The sequence below is a fragment of the Grammomys surdaster genome, unplaced genomic scaffold, assembly GCF_004785775.1.
Source record: "Grammomys surdaster isolate TR1022 unplaced genomic scaffold, NIH_TR_1.0 348, whole genome shotgun sequence".
In the NCBI taxonomy this organism is placed as follows: Eukaryota; Metazoa; Chordata; class Mammalia; order Rodentia; family Muridae; genus Grammomys; species Grammomys surdaster.
This window is the reverse complement of record NW_021604767.1, coordinates 253,243-272,674: the sequence shown is the minus strand read 5'-3', so window position 1 is coordinate 272,674 and position 19,432 is coordinate 253,243. Positions and strand designations below refer to the sequence as shown.

The window sequence follows — 19,432 nt, the reverse complement described above, 5'->3', positions numbered from 1 at the left end:
TTTAGTTTTGAGATGAAGATATTGTTGGCTATTGTGATCCAGTCATAGATACTGTAGTCTTCAGATATGCTTTGGACGTAGATGTGCTTTGGTGGGTTAGCTATGTGGTTTGATACAGTGGACATAATAAAAGATGAAAATTTATGAAAGACTTTGATCACTGAACTTGGAGACCCTGTAGCTTTGGGGAGAAAATCTAGAGGCGAGAAAGTAGAAACGATTCATAGAAACAATTTTAGAGAAGTTTGCTGTGAGGAGGGACAGCCAGATTGGACAGGAATGGGGCAGGGCAGAGATTGAAAGCATAGTACTTTTAGGCTTAAGAATTCCAGTTTCAGTGAAACCCAGATGAGAGCTTGACCTGAGGTGACTGAGGTACAGCTCTGACTAACTGTATAGCAGGAGCTCTGGGGCTTAGTTGAAGATGCCTTTGGATGGTAGACCATGCATGTAGGGAAAGGTATGAAATGATATAATATTGGTTGATTAATGAAGACAAAAGATGAGTAGTGATCTAGTTTAAATAAATAAATAAGTAAATAAAAAAGATCTAGAGAGACACAGCCTCTTATGGAAATGTCTGGGTGGTCTGTTTTTCTTTTTTTCTTTTTTTAAAAATTGCCAGTGGCAGCCCTACAGGGAAATACCTGCTTTGTTGTGATATACTCATGTATATGGGGGCGGGGTTGGGTGGAGCTCTTCTGTTTAACTATTTAAGTGCTCCAGCATTAGTACTTTAGCACACAGTCTCCTCAAGTAAGAGCTATGGAAGGAGTTTTTAAGTGGCTTGGGAAAGACACAGTTGCTATGTAGCATGGGCTGCTCTTCAGCCCTCTCTGTGCATTTTGAAGGCCTTTCCCCCACAGTGTGTGTTAGTATATATTTCAGATGAACAAAATCCTAAGACATCACTTCACTGTAAGTTTCCTACCTGCCCCTTAGACTGATGCTGCCATTTTCCACGTTGAAAGAGATAAATGTGTCTAAATCTTCTACCGCTGCAGAGGTCACCTTTTAAGATGTCAAAATTAGCACCACACAACTGTGGCTTTCCTAAGAACTCCTTTTGCATTTTGTAAAAAAAATGGAGAGAATATTCCCTCTGACCAATTATAAGAATACACACACTTCACAGAACAGTATATTACATTTTATAGCCCAAATTACCAAATATTGCCTAACATCTTTAAAATTACATTTTCAAAAGCCTGCCTTGTAGGTGGCCATATTTTATGTTACAAAATGGCTACCGGCTTGTTTTATAGACTGTCACAGCGAGTTTTATTACAGACATCATGTGAAAGCTAAGAGTTCATATTTTAGAAAATCCTGGTTCCCTTTAATATAAACGGTCACAAATCTGTCGTCCATGGATGGCCTTACATCTTCTATGTGAAGCTATTTCTATTTTCTTTGTGTCCTGTAGTCGGTTATTTCTTTTGTTTGAAGCATAAAAATATTTTAGCTAAGGTAACCTTTGTAGACTTCAAATGTTACACCTTACATGTCTTCAGCCTATTCTTATTTTTTTGATTTTATAGGTTTACAGATTTAGATTTTTTAAAAAAAAGCCTCTGCTTTTGTCTTCTGAACACAGATTTCCTAAAGTTAAAACCTTTATTCCCATCATGATATGCTCCTTTTCATATATCCAGTTACCTTTGTCTCTGTACCCCTTCCTGGTCTTATTTGAGACTCAGCAAATCAAGAGTTGGGGCGAAGACATGAGCTGGATGCCCAGAACTATGTTTTGTATGTAAGAAATGAAAAGATCTAAACATGGTTGTGTGCTCTGGTAATCCCAGGGTTGTGGGAGCAGAGATAGGTAGATCCTTGGGGCTCAGTCACCAGCCAGTGTTACCTATATGGCCTGCTAGACTGTGTAAAAAAAAGTAGATGGCATCTCAGGAATTACATCAATTTGCCCTTGGCTTTTACACACACATGTGCATATGCATACTCATATGTACCCTGAGACCCTAGGTCAATATGAGCTTAGTAGTAGGCCTGGTTGTAGGAGCCCTAGGATCAGTGCCTCCCAACCTCTTTGCTGTCTGTACTTTGCTCATTTTTTCTCCAGCAACATTTTATGTACAAGTAGAGACACTTAATGAAGTGAAATTTCAAGCTAGGATGGGGATAACAGTTGAAGAGCTCTTCCAGCAGCTTCTATGATAGCAGCAATGGCTTCTACAGTTTGGAAAGGACCCCTGGAGAGTCTGAAATGGCTCTTTCACGGATCTAGTCCAAGCTCTTCAGTTTAAGACTGGAACCAATATGTCAAAGATTTTTTACATGGTTCACTCTAAGCCATGTTCCTGGGAAATGACAGAGAAGGCAAAAATAGGTTCTTTTCTTCTATAGGTAGCATACAGGGGTATTAAAAGCAATTTATTAACCTGTTTGATTGATTATATATATTATATATAATATGTTATAATACATGTAATAATGTATATTATTATATATCAATTCTATACATGTATATAATTCAGTATACCACACTAGATTTGGATCTAATTTTAGAAACAGAAATTTAATAAACTAAAAGGGACCAGCTGAGCTGTATTCTATTAGAAACTTCATATAAATTATATTCAGAAATCAGAACACAAAGTGATATATATATATTATGATAACTTTTTTTTTTCTGTGGAGTTTTAGAAGTTAGGACTGTGCATGTAGTAGTCTACTACTGAGTCATATTCAGATATATATATGTCCTCCACTATGATTCATTATAATATAAAGATCATTTAGACTTCTATAAACAGAGTCTAAATTTCAATGTTCCTTTTTATGATTATAAGGTGTATCGTGTTACATGTATGTGTAGTATATGCCTGTGTGTACGTTCATGTTCAGGCCAGAGGAGAGTGCCAGGAGCCTTCCTGTATTGTTCTCTGCCTTGTTCTCTTGAGATAGGGACTCTGACTGACCGTTTGTTTCTTTTGCTTTATCCGAAGTTAGTATTTGTTTCTGTTTTTTTTTAATGCATAATTTTCTTTGCTCCTGTTGCTAACTCTTCTCATACCTTTCCAGTAGCCTGACAGTATAATTTTTAACAAAGTCTGCCATGTTAGGCATGCTGTCACTTCTGATATCTTTATCTTAAAGGCACTTCTCCTGGTGCGGTGCTTTCTGTGCCTACCTGCACTCACCATACTGAGTATGTCTATTTGTTTTCTTGCAATGTGTCATCTCTTCTTGGATCTCATGGTTTTGTTCTCCTTCTTTGAGATATTTCACTTGAGTATATCTTTTATAATTTTGTCAAGTTACTACAGGATCACAGAAAAGACAAAATGACAATATACTCTTCTCTCTTTGTTCCCCTTTCTCATCCAAGAGCCTCTTAGTGTTTCCTGGTATTGGGAGTCTTGTTTCTTTGGTTCTGGAATATTCCCCCTTCATGCCATGTATAGTTTGATGTAGTCTTGCTCTAGATTCTTTAGGGAAAAATGGCGTTTGGGAGCAAATCTCAAAGGCATATGGCGTGATTGCCATCTCATAAATATAATTCTGTAATATAGACTCTGGGAAATATGGAAATATGAAAAACAATTTCTGCCTGTAGGTTGTAGAATAAGTGGACAGATAAAAAAGTCTATATTACGTTTAGAGTGAAAGTAGATCAGAAGTCTAAAGACCTTTCTAGAATACACATGATTATTTTCTACATAAAGGAGCTCACTGTCCTTTTATAAACCCAGAGTGGGGAAACCTGAGAAAGAATAGTCTCAAAGAGATGGGCTCTAAACTTTAAAATATAGGTTTCATCTTGTCAAATGGAGATGGTAGGAAGGATACTATAAAGTAGGTATAAAATTTTTACACGGTCATACTATCAATAGGATTATAGAAAAGACTGAAACATTACTTGGACACGAAAAGAATATTAGAGAAAAGTAGAGGTGAAAGTTGGGAAAAGAAATTTGACAAAAAGTTATAGAGGATGGCACATTCCAAATAGGACAGTGTCTCATTTAGGGTTCTATTGTTGGGAAGATACACCATGACCAAGACAACTCTTATAAAGGAAAGCATTTAATTGGATCTAGCTTACAGTTTCAGAGGTTTAGTCCGTTATCATGACAGGAAGCATGATGGTCTGCAGACAAACATGGTGCTGAAGAAGGAGCTGACAGTTCTACGTCTTGATATGCAGACAACAGGAGAGAGACAATGTCAGCCTGATCATACTTGAGCTTATAAGGCTCCAAAGCCCACCTCCATAGTGACACACTTCCTCCAACAAGGCCACACATTTTAATAGTGCCACTCCCTGTGGGCCAAGCATTCACACACGTTAGTGTGTGGAAGCTATTACTATTTAATTACTACAGACAGTTGGAGTTTATTTCTAGACAAATATAGCTAGAAGAATTTTATAGAGTAGATGCTGCTATGATTATGTTATCCTAGAATATCACATTAATGGACTCACTGCTATCCTTTCTGGCTTCTTTCTCTTAGCAGCGTGTATTTGAGAGCCTGATCATGTCATTGAGTCTAGTTTGTCTCAGTTTCTGAGTCGTATCCCGTTGCTTGCATGGAGTGTACTTTACTCTCCACTTTCTGTTTGGGTTGTTTGTGGTCCTAGGGGATAAGTCATCTTCTTTCCCTCTCTTTAGGTTATTTGCTTTAGAGATCTCCCAAAACTGGAATCTCACAATATGTGCCCTTTGGAACTTGGATTCCTTCTCTTAGCCTATTTTTGTGGTTATGGTCATATTACATTGCTTATCCGGGCCTTCTTATTCATTCTATGAGTGAATAATTGTTAATGTACTAGCTTATAATGTTCCATTGATTAGTGCTTCCTTCATGTGATGAGCAGTGGTGCTGTTTCAATAGTCTGAGTAATGATGCTTTACACATTTGTCCATGAGAGTTTGTATAGACAGGCAGTTCCAATATTCTTGGGTCTAAATTAATAGGACTAAAAATGTGGGTGCCTTTTTTAAAATTAAGATTTATTTATTTGGGGTGTGTGTGTGTGTGTGTGTGTCTGTGTGTGCCTTCCTGTCTGTATAGCGGCCAGAATAGAAATTGTATCCTTTGGAACTTGAGTTACAGTTGTTTGTGGACCACCTGGCTTGTTACTTTCTGGGACCCAAACTCCCATCCTCATGATATCCCATCCCTCCTATCAAATACTCTGGGTCACAGGTCCATCTATCTTTCCAGTCTATTACCCATTTAATAAAAATGATTTGTCTATTTTCTCACTGTGAAGCTTTGAGGTATATAAAGTTTTAAATGTTGAATTTGTATGTATATATCTTGTCTAATTCAAATAGCTCTCAGTGCTCCAGCTTCGATGTAAAACTTATGAAACATTCATAAAAGCTCGTTTGTCCAGTATCTTATAGATGCTATGAAATATTAAATTAATATTACTAAATAATCTGATGTTATTGAATTATTAAGTCAAGTATTGATTTACAGCTTGTATTTACTTGGATTATTAGCAAAAGCCAAAAGTTATTATTACTTTTGTGGTGTTGGGGATTGGGCCCAGGGCCTGGTGACTGTTGGGCAAGTGCTTCATCATTGAGCGCTACACCTTAGGCCTTATATTGCTTGTTTTTCAATCTTAAATATTTATTTTGATTTTGCTCTTTTCCATTCAGTGAGTGATGTGTGACTATGTATTGATATTGCCTTTGATTGACATTCCTTTTATGGCAGCTCATGGATTTTAGCATAAATCTATAAGAAATCATGTTAATGCACAAATCTGATATTTAAAATACAGGCATGATTATTTTATGTTGGGTTTTGTTAATATTTCTCTGTCTCTGTACTGTTATCTCACAAATCACTAGACATCTTCTTTAAGGATTATTTTACACCCACAGATGAAAAATCACACAGTTCCGTTTGATGGCTTAAAGGGTGGAGGTTCCTCTGAGGCTGTGTGTTAATTTTGTCTTGGGTGCATATGATGTATGACGTCACCCTGTAAGTCACAGAGCCATATCTTCCACATTGTTTCTTTTAGCATTGCTGATAGACAGAGTGCCTTGGAGGCTGAGCTGCGGACAGTGCAGACTTCTCGTAGAGACTTGGAGAACTTTGTCAAGTGGCTTCAGGAAGCAGAAACCACAGCAAATGTGCTGGCTGATGCCTCTCAGCGGGAGAATGCTCTTCAGGATAGTGTCCTGGCCAAGCAGCTCAGACAGCAGATGCTGGTAAGTGAGTGGGAAGCCACGGACAGCAGTCTCCTCCTGAGCCCCTGGTATCCACCTATGCATTGATTACTGTTCCAAGGTTAGGCTGTCTACACATTGAGTTATGGAACCCATGTTGTTCCATGAATAACTGATTTTTTGGGTATGACCCACAGAATACTTAATATACTTAATATTAGGGTGAAGACCCACCTTGTTTTATGGAAATAATAACTGTGTATTTAGATCTAGAGACTCAGGGCTGCTTGGTTTTCTGTCATTTTAAGCCCTTGTGCCATTTGTGCTATTCAATACATAATGGTATTTTGCCTTCATATGAATGAGGAATCATAATTTATATTATTATAATATTTATTATAGTAAATAAATTTATTATTTATAGCAATAAATTATATCTATACTATACTTAATAAATACTTGATATAGAAACTTCAAATCTCTGTGGTCCAGTTACAGCCAGACCTATTAGACTCAAAGACATTATTTATGTATTTACTTTCTGATCATGATTACATGTGTAGTCTGAGGTTCATATCTCATTCTTAAGAAGTGTGGTAATAGTAAAGCTTTTCTTTAAACAATTGTGTGAAATTATATGAAGCATGCCAAAATCTCTCTTTCCATTCCAAGTAATGGCAGTTCTGAGCTCTTGCATCTTTTCTTTTTATTGTGGCCATGTGGAGTGACCATTTCTTGTCAATCTTAGATAAACCTTCTCGATTACAGCTTAATTTAAAAGTTGCTTCAGCAGGAACATCTCCTACGAGTCACAGTGATGCGTCACATTTCTTTGGTATGCTGTGAATTACTCGCAAACATGTGAATTCATCACTTTGACTGCTGTCTTCTGCTCTTGTGGTCATCATGTGTTTTAGTATCATTTGATGCACATATTTTACCTACCTTAGTTAGTCACATAGTTTTTTGAGTATAGATATGCTATTCTTGTTGTTTACACAGTGTTCCAGGAGCAAGTCCCAAGTAAATATGCTTAATTCTAACTTCTGCAGTTGAAATTTAGTACTGTTAACCATTTTTTAATCCATTTTTAGGAATGTTTTTCTCTTGAAGCATCTAAAAGAGCCTATCATAAAGTATCAGCAAATTCTACTAAAGGTCTAGAGGCTTTCTTAGAACTATTACTTTTAGTTTTTCTAAGTTGAGAATAATTGTTATTAATGTGTTAAAACAAATACTGCTGCTGCACCTCCTACAAGTGAACACACACACGCACCCACAAGTACACACACACACACACCTGCATGTGCACAGACACACATGAATACACAGACACACGTATATGCACTCTCACACACACATATGCATATACTGACACACATGCAGGCACACATACACACACACACTCATACATGCACACACATGCACACACACGGTAAATTTTAAAAATCTCTTTTAAAGCAAATTTGTTTAACTTAGAATGGGCTTATATATAATTCATCCTTCTGTGTGAAGACATACTGTCTCTTAGTAAAATTAAGGAGAGTCAGGGCCTAGGAAGAGTGTCTTAGTAATAGGCAATGCCTTTCCCATAGAAGCATAAAGACCTGTGTTTGGATTCCTTGTACCGTCAAAGGCTGAGTGTGGAGGTTGCCTAACGGGTCTTCTAGCTCAAGCTGTGGGCAGGAGGGTGGAGGCAGGTGATCTCAGGGTCTCCATGACCAAGCAGCCTTCCCTAAGCTGTGAGTGCCAGGCTGAGTGAGAGATGGGGCTCAAACAACGGAGAGGAGAGTGACTAAGGGAGACACCTGAGGTCAACCTCTCCCTTCATGCCATCACGAGTGTCCAAGGGCACCCACATACACACATATGCACATAGGCACCCCAGCCAACACAAAGAAATGGTAAAAGAAAGGAAGGAAGGAAGGAAGGAAGGAAGGAAGGAAGGAAGGAAGGAAGGAAGGAAGGAAGGAAGAAAAGCAATTATCAGAGAAAATATCAGTTGGCTTGCTCATTTTTTATGCATTGCGCATTGCTTTTGTGACTTGGTGATGAGTGTGTCCAGGCAAGTATCAGAGTTAACCTCAGTGCTCTTTTCCTTCACCCTCTGGACCCTCAGAATGTGACTGGTAATGTCAATTGCTAAAATATTTCGAGAAAGTCTGGATTTCAGGAGGCTGCAGTGGACATTCAGTGTGTGTAAATGCTAGACTGTATTACTTTTATGATTTAAACAACTACAAATTTGATCTACACGTGCTTGCAGATATTTAATGTATTAGTGGTGTTAATTTCAGTGCTGTTCGGACCGTGCACTCCAGTAAGCAACAACTTGTAGGACGGAAAGAAGGTTCCAAATGAACCCTTTCTAATACCTAGCACCAGAGAACACAGGCTCGTTAGAGAGTCTAATGGTGTCTTCTCACACAGTATCTCTTAGGATATATTCTTTCCGTAGCTCCAGCTCTTCTCAATATTTAATGAATATTCAAGCTATGGGAGAAATAAATTTAAATAGGAATGGTAGGAAGCTTTTAAATAAAAATAACTAAGCTGGGGATTACTTGTCTTACTGCAAACAGTGACAACCCAAGGAGGCTGTTGGCTAATGTACCGAGAGATGATGTGTGTGGTAATTTCTTCTCAAAACTAATCTGATGTGGCTAAAATAGTCTGTTTGGGCTCATATGAAGGAGGGCCTTTACTAACAGCTGTGTCCGATATCTGTTTATCTGAAGACAAATGTGCAATGTGTTTTTCTTCAAGAAGTCTCACAGTGTGGCGATTTACATTGTTTTCAACTTCTGCTCTCCTATATTGGATACTCTTAGTCTATAGAGCTCTCCCATTGTTTTACTTAAAAAAAATTAATGAAATGACTTTGTTTCCGGCACCTTACAGGTAGATGGTTGTTAGAGACTTGGTGCCACTGGCTGAGCATTTCTGAGGAAAAGGAATTTAAATTTTCCCATGAGTTTGTGGATTATTCTTGTTTGTGTACATGATTTCAAATGGAAACTTTTTCAGAAATGGAAAGGTGTGTGAAGAAGCGAGAGAAGCCCCAAAATCATGAAATAAATTGGCTGGTGTTGAGCTGCTGGTAGGGGTGAGCCATCTGAGATTTCTGTGTTTACTTCAGTGTACTTATGTTGCATGATCAGAGGATGGATGGATCTATCTTGTCATCTGTCATCCATCTATCTATCCATCCATCTATCATCTATCCATCTGTCCATTCAACTGACTATCTATCTATCTATCTATCTATCTATCTATCTATCTATCTATCTATCATCTATTTGTCCTGACATGGCAGGCTCACTGTTTGTATTTGATTCACATCTTGTGCCAACCAGATGTCAAGCCCACAGAGGTATTTCATGGAGATACAGTTTAAAAAGGATTCTGATTATATTTTAATAAGGAAGGGCTTGGAAGCACAATGACGGTGAAGACTTTCTGGGCCATTTCTTTTAAGGACAGGTGGTCATTTGGACTCTTGTATTTATGTTTTGGCTTTTCTTCTAGGCAGAGGTCTTTCAGCAAGAGAGACCTTGATTTTGATGACTTGCTGGAGAGAGCTGCTCCTTGAGAGTTGAACAGTACACGGCGGGGGTGGGGGATGGGGGCGTCATTTGTATGCCTAGACATGTATTGTATATTTAATCTACTGGTGGTGGGAGCTGTTATAAAGGGAATTAGACAAGAGAGTAAGCTGTTAAAGTTTCTGACTTACAGCAATCTAGTTGGTGACTCTATGAGGAATGGCTTTGTCATCAGTGACAGAGACAACAGGGTACCTGCTAGGATACTCATGTTCATGGGTGCCAGAAGTGTTAGTAGCTAGAAATGCAGCCCTGGCATGAGTCTAAGGTGTTGGTTAGGAGAGAGGAAACATGAGACTGTGTGTGGTGGTCCAGGGTAAGGTTGGTATCACAGGAGTAGAAGGTGTTCGACTAACAGTGGAGACTTGTTTGGACTTGAAGGGAAGGCAAGTTCTATTCTGATTAAGGCAGAATAAAGTATTAGGAATAGCCTCCACGGAGGCACCAAATTTAGTGCTCTCTCTCTCTCTCTCTCTCTCTCTCTCTCTCTCTCTCTCTAAATTGGTTTTAAGAAGAAGCTGTTGCTGATTTCAAAACTTAATTTATTAATTGACACATCTATCTTAATTTTCATTGCCACAGTCCAGGGCATTCATTATTTTAATTACATTTTAAATGTAAGCTCTATATTTTTTTTGCAGTATCAACTATTGATAAGGGTTAGTTCTTTACTGGATAAGCTTTGGAGTCCCAGTGGCCTTTCTGGAGTGGATGAGAGAATGTGCTGGATTTGATCTGAAAGGCTTTGCATGTTAGAATCCTTGTCATTTCCTGCCCTGTGCTTGCTGCTAGTTTGGTGTTCTACCTTTATCTTGTAGGAGACAGATCATCATTCAATTCTATCCCTGTACCCAACAGTGTGCCTGTGGGGTGAACACCCATTTCACTTGCTGGTTCAGGAACAGGAATTTAAGCATCCCAAACAGACAAAAAAAAACACAAAAAACTGAAACCGAGATACCCTAAAATCTGCAGGTTGTTAAATGCTAGCTAGCATGATGTTCCATAGGTTCTACACTGTGACATTTTCTTCCATGCACAGAATTATCAATAATGCTGTAAAAACCATCTTCAGAGTTGGTACTTAAGGTCTGTGTGAAACACAGTTGACTATTGTGTGTAGGCTTGGGTCCCACCTCTGGAATACCTCAGTATATTTATGCAAATATGTTATTCCATGATGTGGAAAAAACAAAAACAAACAAACAAAACCCCCCAAAAAAACCCAAATCCTGAGCTTCAAATGCTCCTGGGCCCAAGCCGTCCAGGTGAAAGGTGCTTGACTTGTAAGTTCATGTTTTTTAATAGCTAGTCTTCTGTCTGTTATTTACATACTGCGCTGTTTATTTGCATTCTATAATTCAGGTTTTTTTCTATACTCAATGATGTCCAGCCACAGCTACTGTTAACACAGAACACATACCACCTCAGAAACCCACTTTCCCCTTTAAGATTAGTTCCCATTCTCAACCCTTCAGCCTCTTGACATTGATTCATCACTAATTGTTTTCCTATGTGCCTAAGAACAAGCATTTTTCAATTATGTTAATGGGCTGTTTTTTACTTTGGCAGCCTTACCAGGAGGAGGCAGTATAGAGTCTCAATAAGGAGCGGATGGAAAATTAGATGCGGACTGAAGTTTCCCGATGAACCAGCTATATTAGACACAATCTAAGACCTTAAAACACACTAGTGTGGAGAACTGAGGAGACAGAGCAAGAACAAAATGTTCCTGAAATTGTCACTTTCCTGATCATAATATTAGAGAGAGGTGAATGGGCAGTGTTCCCTGGGCAATTAGAATAGGCTGAACCTTGATAATGAGAAACATATGGGCTTAGTTTCTGGCTGTGCCCTTTTGCCCAGCCACTTAATCATCCTGGGATACTCTGGTCCTCTAAGATATTGTACCTAAACTGGTTATCATAGTATGAAATGTGTCTCAGACATGTATGTATGCATGTACATATATGCAAGCAAATCCACTCGTGCATGCACACACACACACACACACACACACACACACACACACACTGGCCCTTCTGTGATGTTGTACAATTGTTATCTCAGATTAATTTGTGAAATTAAAACAGCTTCATGACAAACAAAAAGATTATGAAGATGATGTCTAAGAGGGAAATGGAGGAGTTGGCCATTCCCTATAGTCATTTGCAGGCTTCTTGTTTGTTGTAAACTTGGTTATTTACTTAAAGGGCTCCTATTTGATTTCTAGCATGATTTGCTCTTATGCAGGGATCTGGAAGCCCATCCTTTGGCACTGCCTTTGGGGCTTAAGTAAATCTGCATCCCTCTGTAAATATTTTCAGTTTTGTTTTAGATGATGCAATGGCCAATCTGGCTTAAGGTGATTTATTAGCCCAAAAGTGGGCTTCGGTTCCTGCAGACCATCCCTCTGTGCTCCTCAGTATTTCTTCTACTCATCCCACAAGCACAGCCGGAGCCGCGTTCCGCTGGGAATGCTCGCTCGCATCCCTCTGTAAAGCGTCAGGCTCCCTGCCACTCGGTCTCCCCATGTAAACCCAGCTACCAGGCATGCACCGTGGCAGTGATGGGGTTCACTCTCTGTCCCCAGGGGAAGTCGGCTTTTTATCTTTAGCTTTAGTGCTTCACTTAATATCCTCTCGTCTCCGGGGCGCTCTCCTTCCCTGCAACCAGCAGTGCTTGGCTGCCCTGCAACTTGCTTCATTTCTGGCCACGCCAGGCTGAGCGGGTCCTGGCTGTGAGCATCTGCTGGGGTCTGTCTGGGTGGCGTTCTTCAGTGTTTTTGTAAAATCAAGAAGTTGATGGACTCCCAGCTTCCTTTTCTGTAGAACTGTAACCCCCCCTTTATCTTTCAAATGCATGTCTGGAAACGAGCATGCTCAGAGAACTGGCAAATCATTGTCCAGTGACCGGGAGGAAATGATCGCAGCTCTTCATTTATAATGCAAATTCTGAGGACTCTTCAGAAGTGTGGTAAACTTAAAATGATGGCCGTGGTGAGAACATCTTTGCAGAAAGTTGTGGTTTTGTTACATCGTTTACAAAGGATGGCAGTTTCCTCTCCGCGATACCAGAAGCTCTGCAAGGTAACTGATTGGAAATAGGGAGTGGGTGTCTAAAGAATCCACTGTTGCCTGGCTAGGCAGTACTCATCTTTCAGGCTCTTCTGAAGGAAAGGAAAAACTCCCTGTCCAGGCAACTGATTGCAAAAGCTGTTAGGAGGAATCGCTCCGTTAAAATTTATTTAAGCCTTTGAAACAAGCACTATTTTAGTACATATTTTATTTTACCATCCGTAACCTAGTCTTCTGAGATGCGTTGTTTGGAGAAAATATGACAAACTATTTTCATTAAGACCTGTTACCTCTGGGGTACTTTGCAATATCTTAATATTTAATGACATATTAATTCAATGTTAAACTCCAACAAAATCAAGCAGAGAGCTTTTTCAACAGATTGCTTAATGTGTTCTTCTTTTTATAGCTGATTTTTTCCCAATTAAGAAAAGTAATGCCCATTTTAAAAAACAAGCTTAGCCCCATTATAAACATTTCTTATATTCTTTGAGTCTCCACATGTCGTAGTTAAAGTTGAAGAACTCAATTTTCTGTGGACAGGTGTGTTAAGTAGTGTTTTAGGATGTAACTTGTTTGACAGTTATATATTTTGAATGCTATGTCAGTCATTCTAAACACAAGCCGTCTGGTCTGGCATCCTCCTGTGTTGTTTTGGGTTAGTATTTGTTATTGCCCATGGTTTTATTTATTCAGTGTTCGTGCTGTCTCCTTATTTTTTATAAAAATGAGATGATATGATGTAAAAGGAAGATTATAGCAGCAGTAAGTCAATTTTTATGTTATTACAATAGCAAGCTCTTTCTCCCTGTACAATTCTTAGTACGCTTCTAAAGAAGCAATCTTTAAAAGACCAACTGATCTGTAATTGGGAAAACTGCCTCTTATGACATTATTTTTCTGAAGATATTAAATTTGATGGGAAGAAGCTCTGCCTATCAGGAAATGGGTCCAGGCTGGGAGGCTGGATTCTGTTTATTTGATTTTTTTTTTAAATCACACTGTTGTGCTTTACAGTTTGTCTAATTTAATGTATATCTGCCCAGAAATTTACTTTTCAAAATATAATTTTAGGAAATAGATTGAGGTAGTAAGACATGCTTTGTTATTTTCATTTGTATTAAGTTAATTAAAGATTGATCCAACTTATTAATCCAGTTGTAAAAGTACACAACTAACTGTTGGATATGTTGGGATTTCATCTACTTTAAAGAATCGATGTGTTTTTGTAATATGTTTACATTTTCACAAAAAGCCAATTTTGATAATGGAGAAGAAAATTCATTCACTAATGTGTTAGTATTTTACTTTTTAACTATCGGTATAAGTACATGAATCATTAATACATGTTATTTTTTTAAAGCTAACAGTATATTATGCATGAAGCATTTTAAAAAAGCTGGGTTATTATTTTTCTCATCTATTTCCATAAGTACTTTCATAAAAGCAGAGGGATTTTTGAGCTGTAAGGCCGTTAAGGTGAGTCTACTTCTACACATAAAGCAAAATTAAAGTCTGGAGAAAGCTACTAAGTAGTGTCACGATAAGACCCTAAATAAGCATGCATCATGTTCCCGAAGTCATGGGGAAGTTTATTTCTAACAGGAATATTCTTTGGGAAGATTTATCAAGATTTGTAATTTCTCAAAGATGCTTTAGAATTTAAATATTCAGCACAGGCATTACTTTTTGGAAACCTGAGGTTGTCTTATTTGCAATTGAAATTTACCTTTCATATATTCTCTACCATATGTGAAATTAGCTACTGCTCAGACAGTGCAATGGGGGACACACAGTTCCAGTACTTTCCAGTAGGTGTCAATGTAAGGCAGTGATATATGGGGTTTGAGGACTCCCAACAGGGAAGTGGCGTGATGTTGATGACTATGAATAAATGAGCTGGTAACAGGTATATTTTATTTATCTTATTGTATTTGGGAAATGGATCCTAATTCATATCATTATGAATAAAAATTATAGATACAGAATTAGATGTCAGTTGTCCTCTATTAATGACATGGTATCTGTGTTTACTAAATCTACTTGTTACCAGTGGTGCCCTTGTGCTGGAAGTTTGACCAGTTATGCTGTTTATCTGTTTAGCGTGACAGCAAATTTTCTTTTCAACTGCAAAGGTTGTCACGACTATTTTCCCTATATCTCTTACATTCTCTAAATTTAGTCTTTTAGAAAGGAAATGTTAAACACTTTAGTGTTTTGCCATAAAAAAATACAGAAAGAGTATATTTTAAGTACATTTAAAGACTGAAAAAAAAGAGAGAAATATTGCATCACCCAAGGGATGACTCTGTTTTGCAGTTCATCTTGGCATTTTGAAAACTGGTGTTTGAATATTTTGTACTCTCTTCATCTTTCTTTTGCCTGTTGTATGAAATATCAGTCATTTATAAGTACGTGTAAAACAACTGGAAATTTGTGCATAATGTTCTTATTTTGAGTTTTATTTATTTTTATGTATTCCCCAACCCCCGTCTATTTCTCATAGGGAAGGGATAGGGATGGGCAGAACTTGGGAAAACTGTGCCTCTGAGTAACCCCCGTCCAACTATGCATGCCATTGTATTTTTTTTTTTGCTTTAAAAAATGTTTCTTTCTGGTTATACAACTCCTAAAATTTGGGCAGGAAATGGAAATATATCGGCTGTTGACTTGAGATATAAGTAGCAGCACTGAAATTGCCCCAATGACCTAGAGCCTTGCCATACTGAATGCTAATTTCTTCTGATTTGGCTTAGATCACTTAGCTTCTTTAAAATATTAATGCCTCCAAAGGATAATTTTTCCTCTATTAGAGCACAGTGGAAGCAAAGCTGGATGTGAGTGACTTTAAGAATGCTACTGACATTCACTTGTTTTCCTTTTGTGATTATCTTAGCTTGTTTTTGGTCTTTGGATTGAAAGCTGATTGAAGTTATGTTGAGTTAGAGAAGCATTGTATAAGCCCCCACCCCCTCAGGGCCACATTTAATGGCATATTTAATAACTGACATGGTAAAAAGTAGATTCTTACAAGGTAGATTAGTGTGTGAGTCATAGAACTTTGAAAAATAATTAGTATTATAAATTGAGTTCTTCATGACTTCAGCATTTTTTATTGATTTAGCAAATTATTTTGATTTGGTTTTATGACTTTTTATGCTGCCAGCAAATGAATGTAAAACAGTTTAGCTGAAATAATTTATGCCCAAACATTTTGTCATGTGTCCTATCAGTTAAAATATTTTAAACATCCTGGTATATATTATTAATTCAAAGTTGTGCACAGATGCCATGATAAGAAAAAAACACCTGTTCAATAACCATAGAGTGTTGATTTGCTCTTATGGTCAATATTGTCTTCTTAATGCCCAGACTGATTGTGCCCTTCTTTCTGTGTGTTTTTCTCTCACCATTTGATGACTGCTGGTTTAATAGTAGGGGGCAGTGACGGTTTGGAAAACCAGGGATGACGAGTGATTTTTAAACGAAGTCAGTTTCTCCTCCCCCATGTCTGTATATACATTTGTGTGTGTAAACCACATAGATCCTGGTGGGTACTTTTATAAAGATTAACTATGTATCTCTGAAGACATCTCAGTCACTCAGTTTTTTAAGTGACTTTTAAGTTCACATGCTGTCTGCCATCTGTATGTTAGTATTAGGTTCATTTAAAGTTGAGCATATGCGTTTTTGAAAAAAAAAAAACATGCCAAACACAGTGGAACATTTTAAAATAAGCTTTACAGGTTTTACCCTCAGCTGTTTCTCCAGCCACTTTTCAGGTGCAGTACGTTGCTTTCCTTGGATAACTAAATTCTGAAGTGTTTTACAGCATTAAACTGTGACTTGGCCTGAATGTTAACATAGAGGTATTTTAAGACTCTCTGTCAGGCCCCTAAGTTTCTCTCAATAACCAGACCATGCACATATTTCTTGAGCCACAGAAGATGGATGTCCTAGCCTGAGGTCCCCTTGGTCTGTCCTTGCTTTCATGGGAAACCAGTGGGTTGGGTAGTTCAGAAGATGTATGAAGTTCAGATGCCGTGGAGCAAAATGGCCGCTGCAGAGGGATGCACATTCATTCTTCCCTTTCACCGATGCTCTTTGTTGTGTCTCATCAGAGTTGTATGAACTCCCAGAAAGAGTACTTTCTTAATGCTCTGTCTTCAGCAGTCCCTGCTGAGGTGGAGGTTACTGACCAGGCTCAAAACAGACCTTCCTTGCCGCCTATGACTGTCACATGAGTTTTGTATGGCTTTACCAAAGGAGCAGCAGCTTAGATGCTCCATGACCTCCTTTTTTTAAAAAAAACAAAAAACAAACAAACAAAAAACCACAACTCCTCATATCAATGTGAATATCAAACTTATTTTTTACTTAATTAAATTGCAACATGTCATTAATCAGAAAACCCATGTTACCAACGACTTAGCTTATGACTTAATACAATGCTTTTATATGATTAAAAAATAATGCCAGTCACAAAGTTACATGCTAAATGGTTCTTTATGAAACAAAACGTTAGTTTGAACTCTATGTGACTGACGCTGATACAGTCTGGAGTAAACAGAAAGTTCTTTCTGAGAAGAGAACTGGCATAGCACTCTGGATGTGAAAAATGCTATTTGGGCATTGTGACTAAAAGCTTGATGACTTGTGTTTTCTCTGGAGTCCAATTTATTAAATATCAAATGGAAATTTCCAGCCTGTATGTATGGAACTGAAAGCTATAGGCATTGACCATTTTCTCTTGATTCTTGCCTGAGCCCTGCTGGCCTTTCTCAGGGAAGTTCGTTGTTTATATTTAGCTCTCAAAATTAAGCAATTAGCAGGGATAGGAGAATATAGAAAATGTCACACCATTGTAGCTTTCCCACTTGTGCGAAGTTTGTTCATTCTTTTGCAAGGTAAATGAGTACAAATAATTGAAATTGGAAAAGATGTGGAGTGTGGCAGAGAATTGCTTTTCACTTTTCTTTTTCTAGTTTGTTCAGTTCTGTGGGGTTCTGAAAGACTGATTTGTAACAAAGCTCACTCACAGAGTGAGTGCTTCTTAATGCTTAATAAATAATTGGCCTCTGTGACAGCATGGCCTGAGAAAGCCTGAACAAAACGCCTCAAGAGTCTTAACATGAAGACGTAGTTGGGTCAGGCCCAGCGGTACAGGTTCTGTACTCTCAGCTAACTGGGAAGCTGAGGCTAGAAGGTTGTAAGTTCAAGGCCTGGGTGGTATATAGAGTGAATTGAAGGTCAGGTTGTGTGACTTAGTGACATTCTGTCTCTCATTGAAATGTTAAAGTATCAAGTTGTGTATAGCTCAAGGTGAACATTTGCCTAGCATTTGTAAGGCCCTAGGGACAATCCCCAGCAGTTGCTGGGAGATGCTGGTTTTCACAGTGGGTGCCTCCTCCTCCACCGCTCTTCCTCCTCCTTCAGCACATCCTCCTCCTCCTTATGCATGTTTGTCCATGTTTATTATAGAGCTTGGTAGACAATTGCTGGGAAGAGACAGCATGACTGTGACAACTCTTATAAAAGAAAACATTTAATTGGGGCTGGCTTACAGTGTCAGAGGTTTAGTCTATTACCATCATGGTGGGAAGCATGGAAGCGTGCAGGCAGACATGGTGCTGAAGAAGGAGCTGAGGTTCTATATCTTGATCCTCAGGCAGCAGGAGGAGACTGTCATACCAGCCACACTTGACCTCTTATGACCGCAAAGCCTGCCCTCACAGTGACACACTTTCTCCAACAAGGCCACAGCTCCTAATATTGTCACTTCCTATGGGCCAAGCATTCACATACATTTGTCTATGGCCTCCATTCTGATTAAAACCACCATATTCACAGAAATGACCATCTCTTTTGAGACAGGATCTTTCATTGGCCTGGTCCTCACCAATCTCTCTAGACTGGCTGGGTAGTGAGCACCAGGGATGGATGGATTCTTCTGTTTTGTCTTCCCTAGACAGTGTACACACACCACCATACCAAACAGACATTTTTATGTGATTTCTGAGAATCAAGCTCAAGTCAGGTACTTTATCCGTGAGCCACTCTCTCAGCCCATAATTTTTGTTGTCTTCATCTTTTCCTATTGTAAAAGGATTAGGAGAAAAAAAAGAAAACTGTTGACATAGAAAAACACAGAACAACAAAAACAATTAACAACATCATCAAAGCAATACTCCTAGACTCTATGGGAAAATGTCTAATAAAACACTGGCAAAATGCTTAAAGAATAGTACTTTAAAGGTTCTATGTGTTTTCTAAGATAGTGTTAATATATATTGTTTAATGTTCTATCTATCTATCTATCTATCTATCTATCTATCTATCTATCCATCCATCCATCCATCCATCCATCTGTCCATCTATCTAGTTGTTATATCTACCATCTATTTTATCTATCCTATCTATCTATCATCTATCTATCTATCTATCTATCTATCTATCTATCTATCTATCTATCATCTATTTAGTTTTTATGTCTACTATCTATCCCATCCATCCATCCATCCATCCATCCATCCATCCATCCATCCACACTATCTATCTATCTATCTATCTATCTATCTATCTATCTATCTATCTA

The 19,432-nt window shown here is 38.2% G+C and overlaps 1 protein-coding gene across 4 annotated transcripts in view; it reads left to right on the top strand.

Annotated features, from left to right (window-relative positions):
* Positions 1-19,432, top strand: part of Utrn (utrophin) — a 429,847-nt gene that overhangs the window by 185,515 nt on the left and 224,900 nt on the right. For 3 of the 4 annotated variants that reach the window (XM_028779235.1, XM_028779234.1, XM_028779233.1), the window contains one exon: positions 6,008-6,197. In XM_028779235.1, the coding sequence (XP_028635068.1) occupies positions 6,008-6,197 (190 nt within the window). Of the gene's footprint in view, positions 1-6,007; positions 6,198-12,770; positions 12,850-19,432 lie in introns of those variants that run through there. The other variant, XM_028779236.1, reaches the window with a different exon arrangement.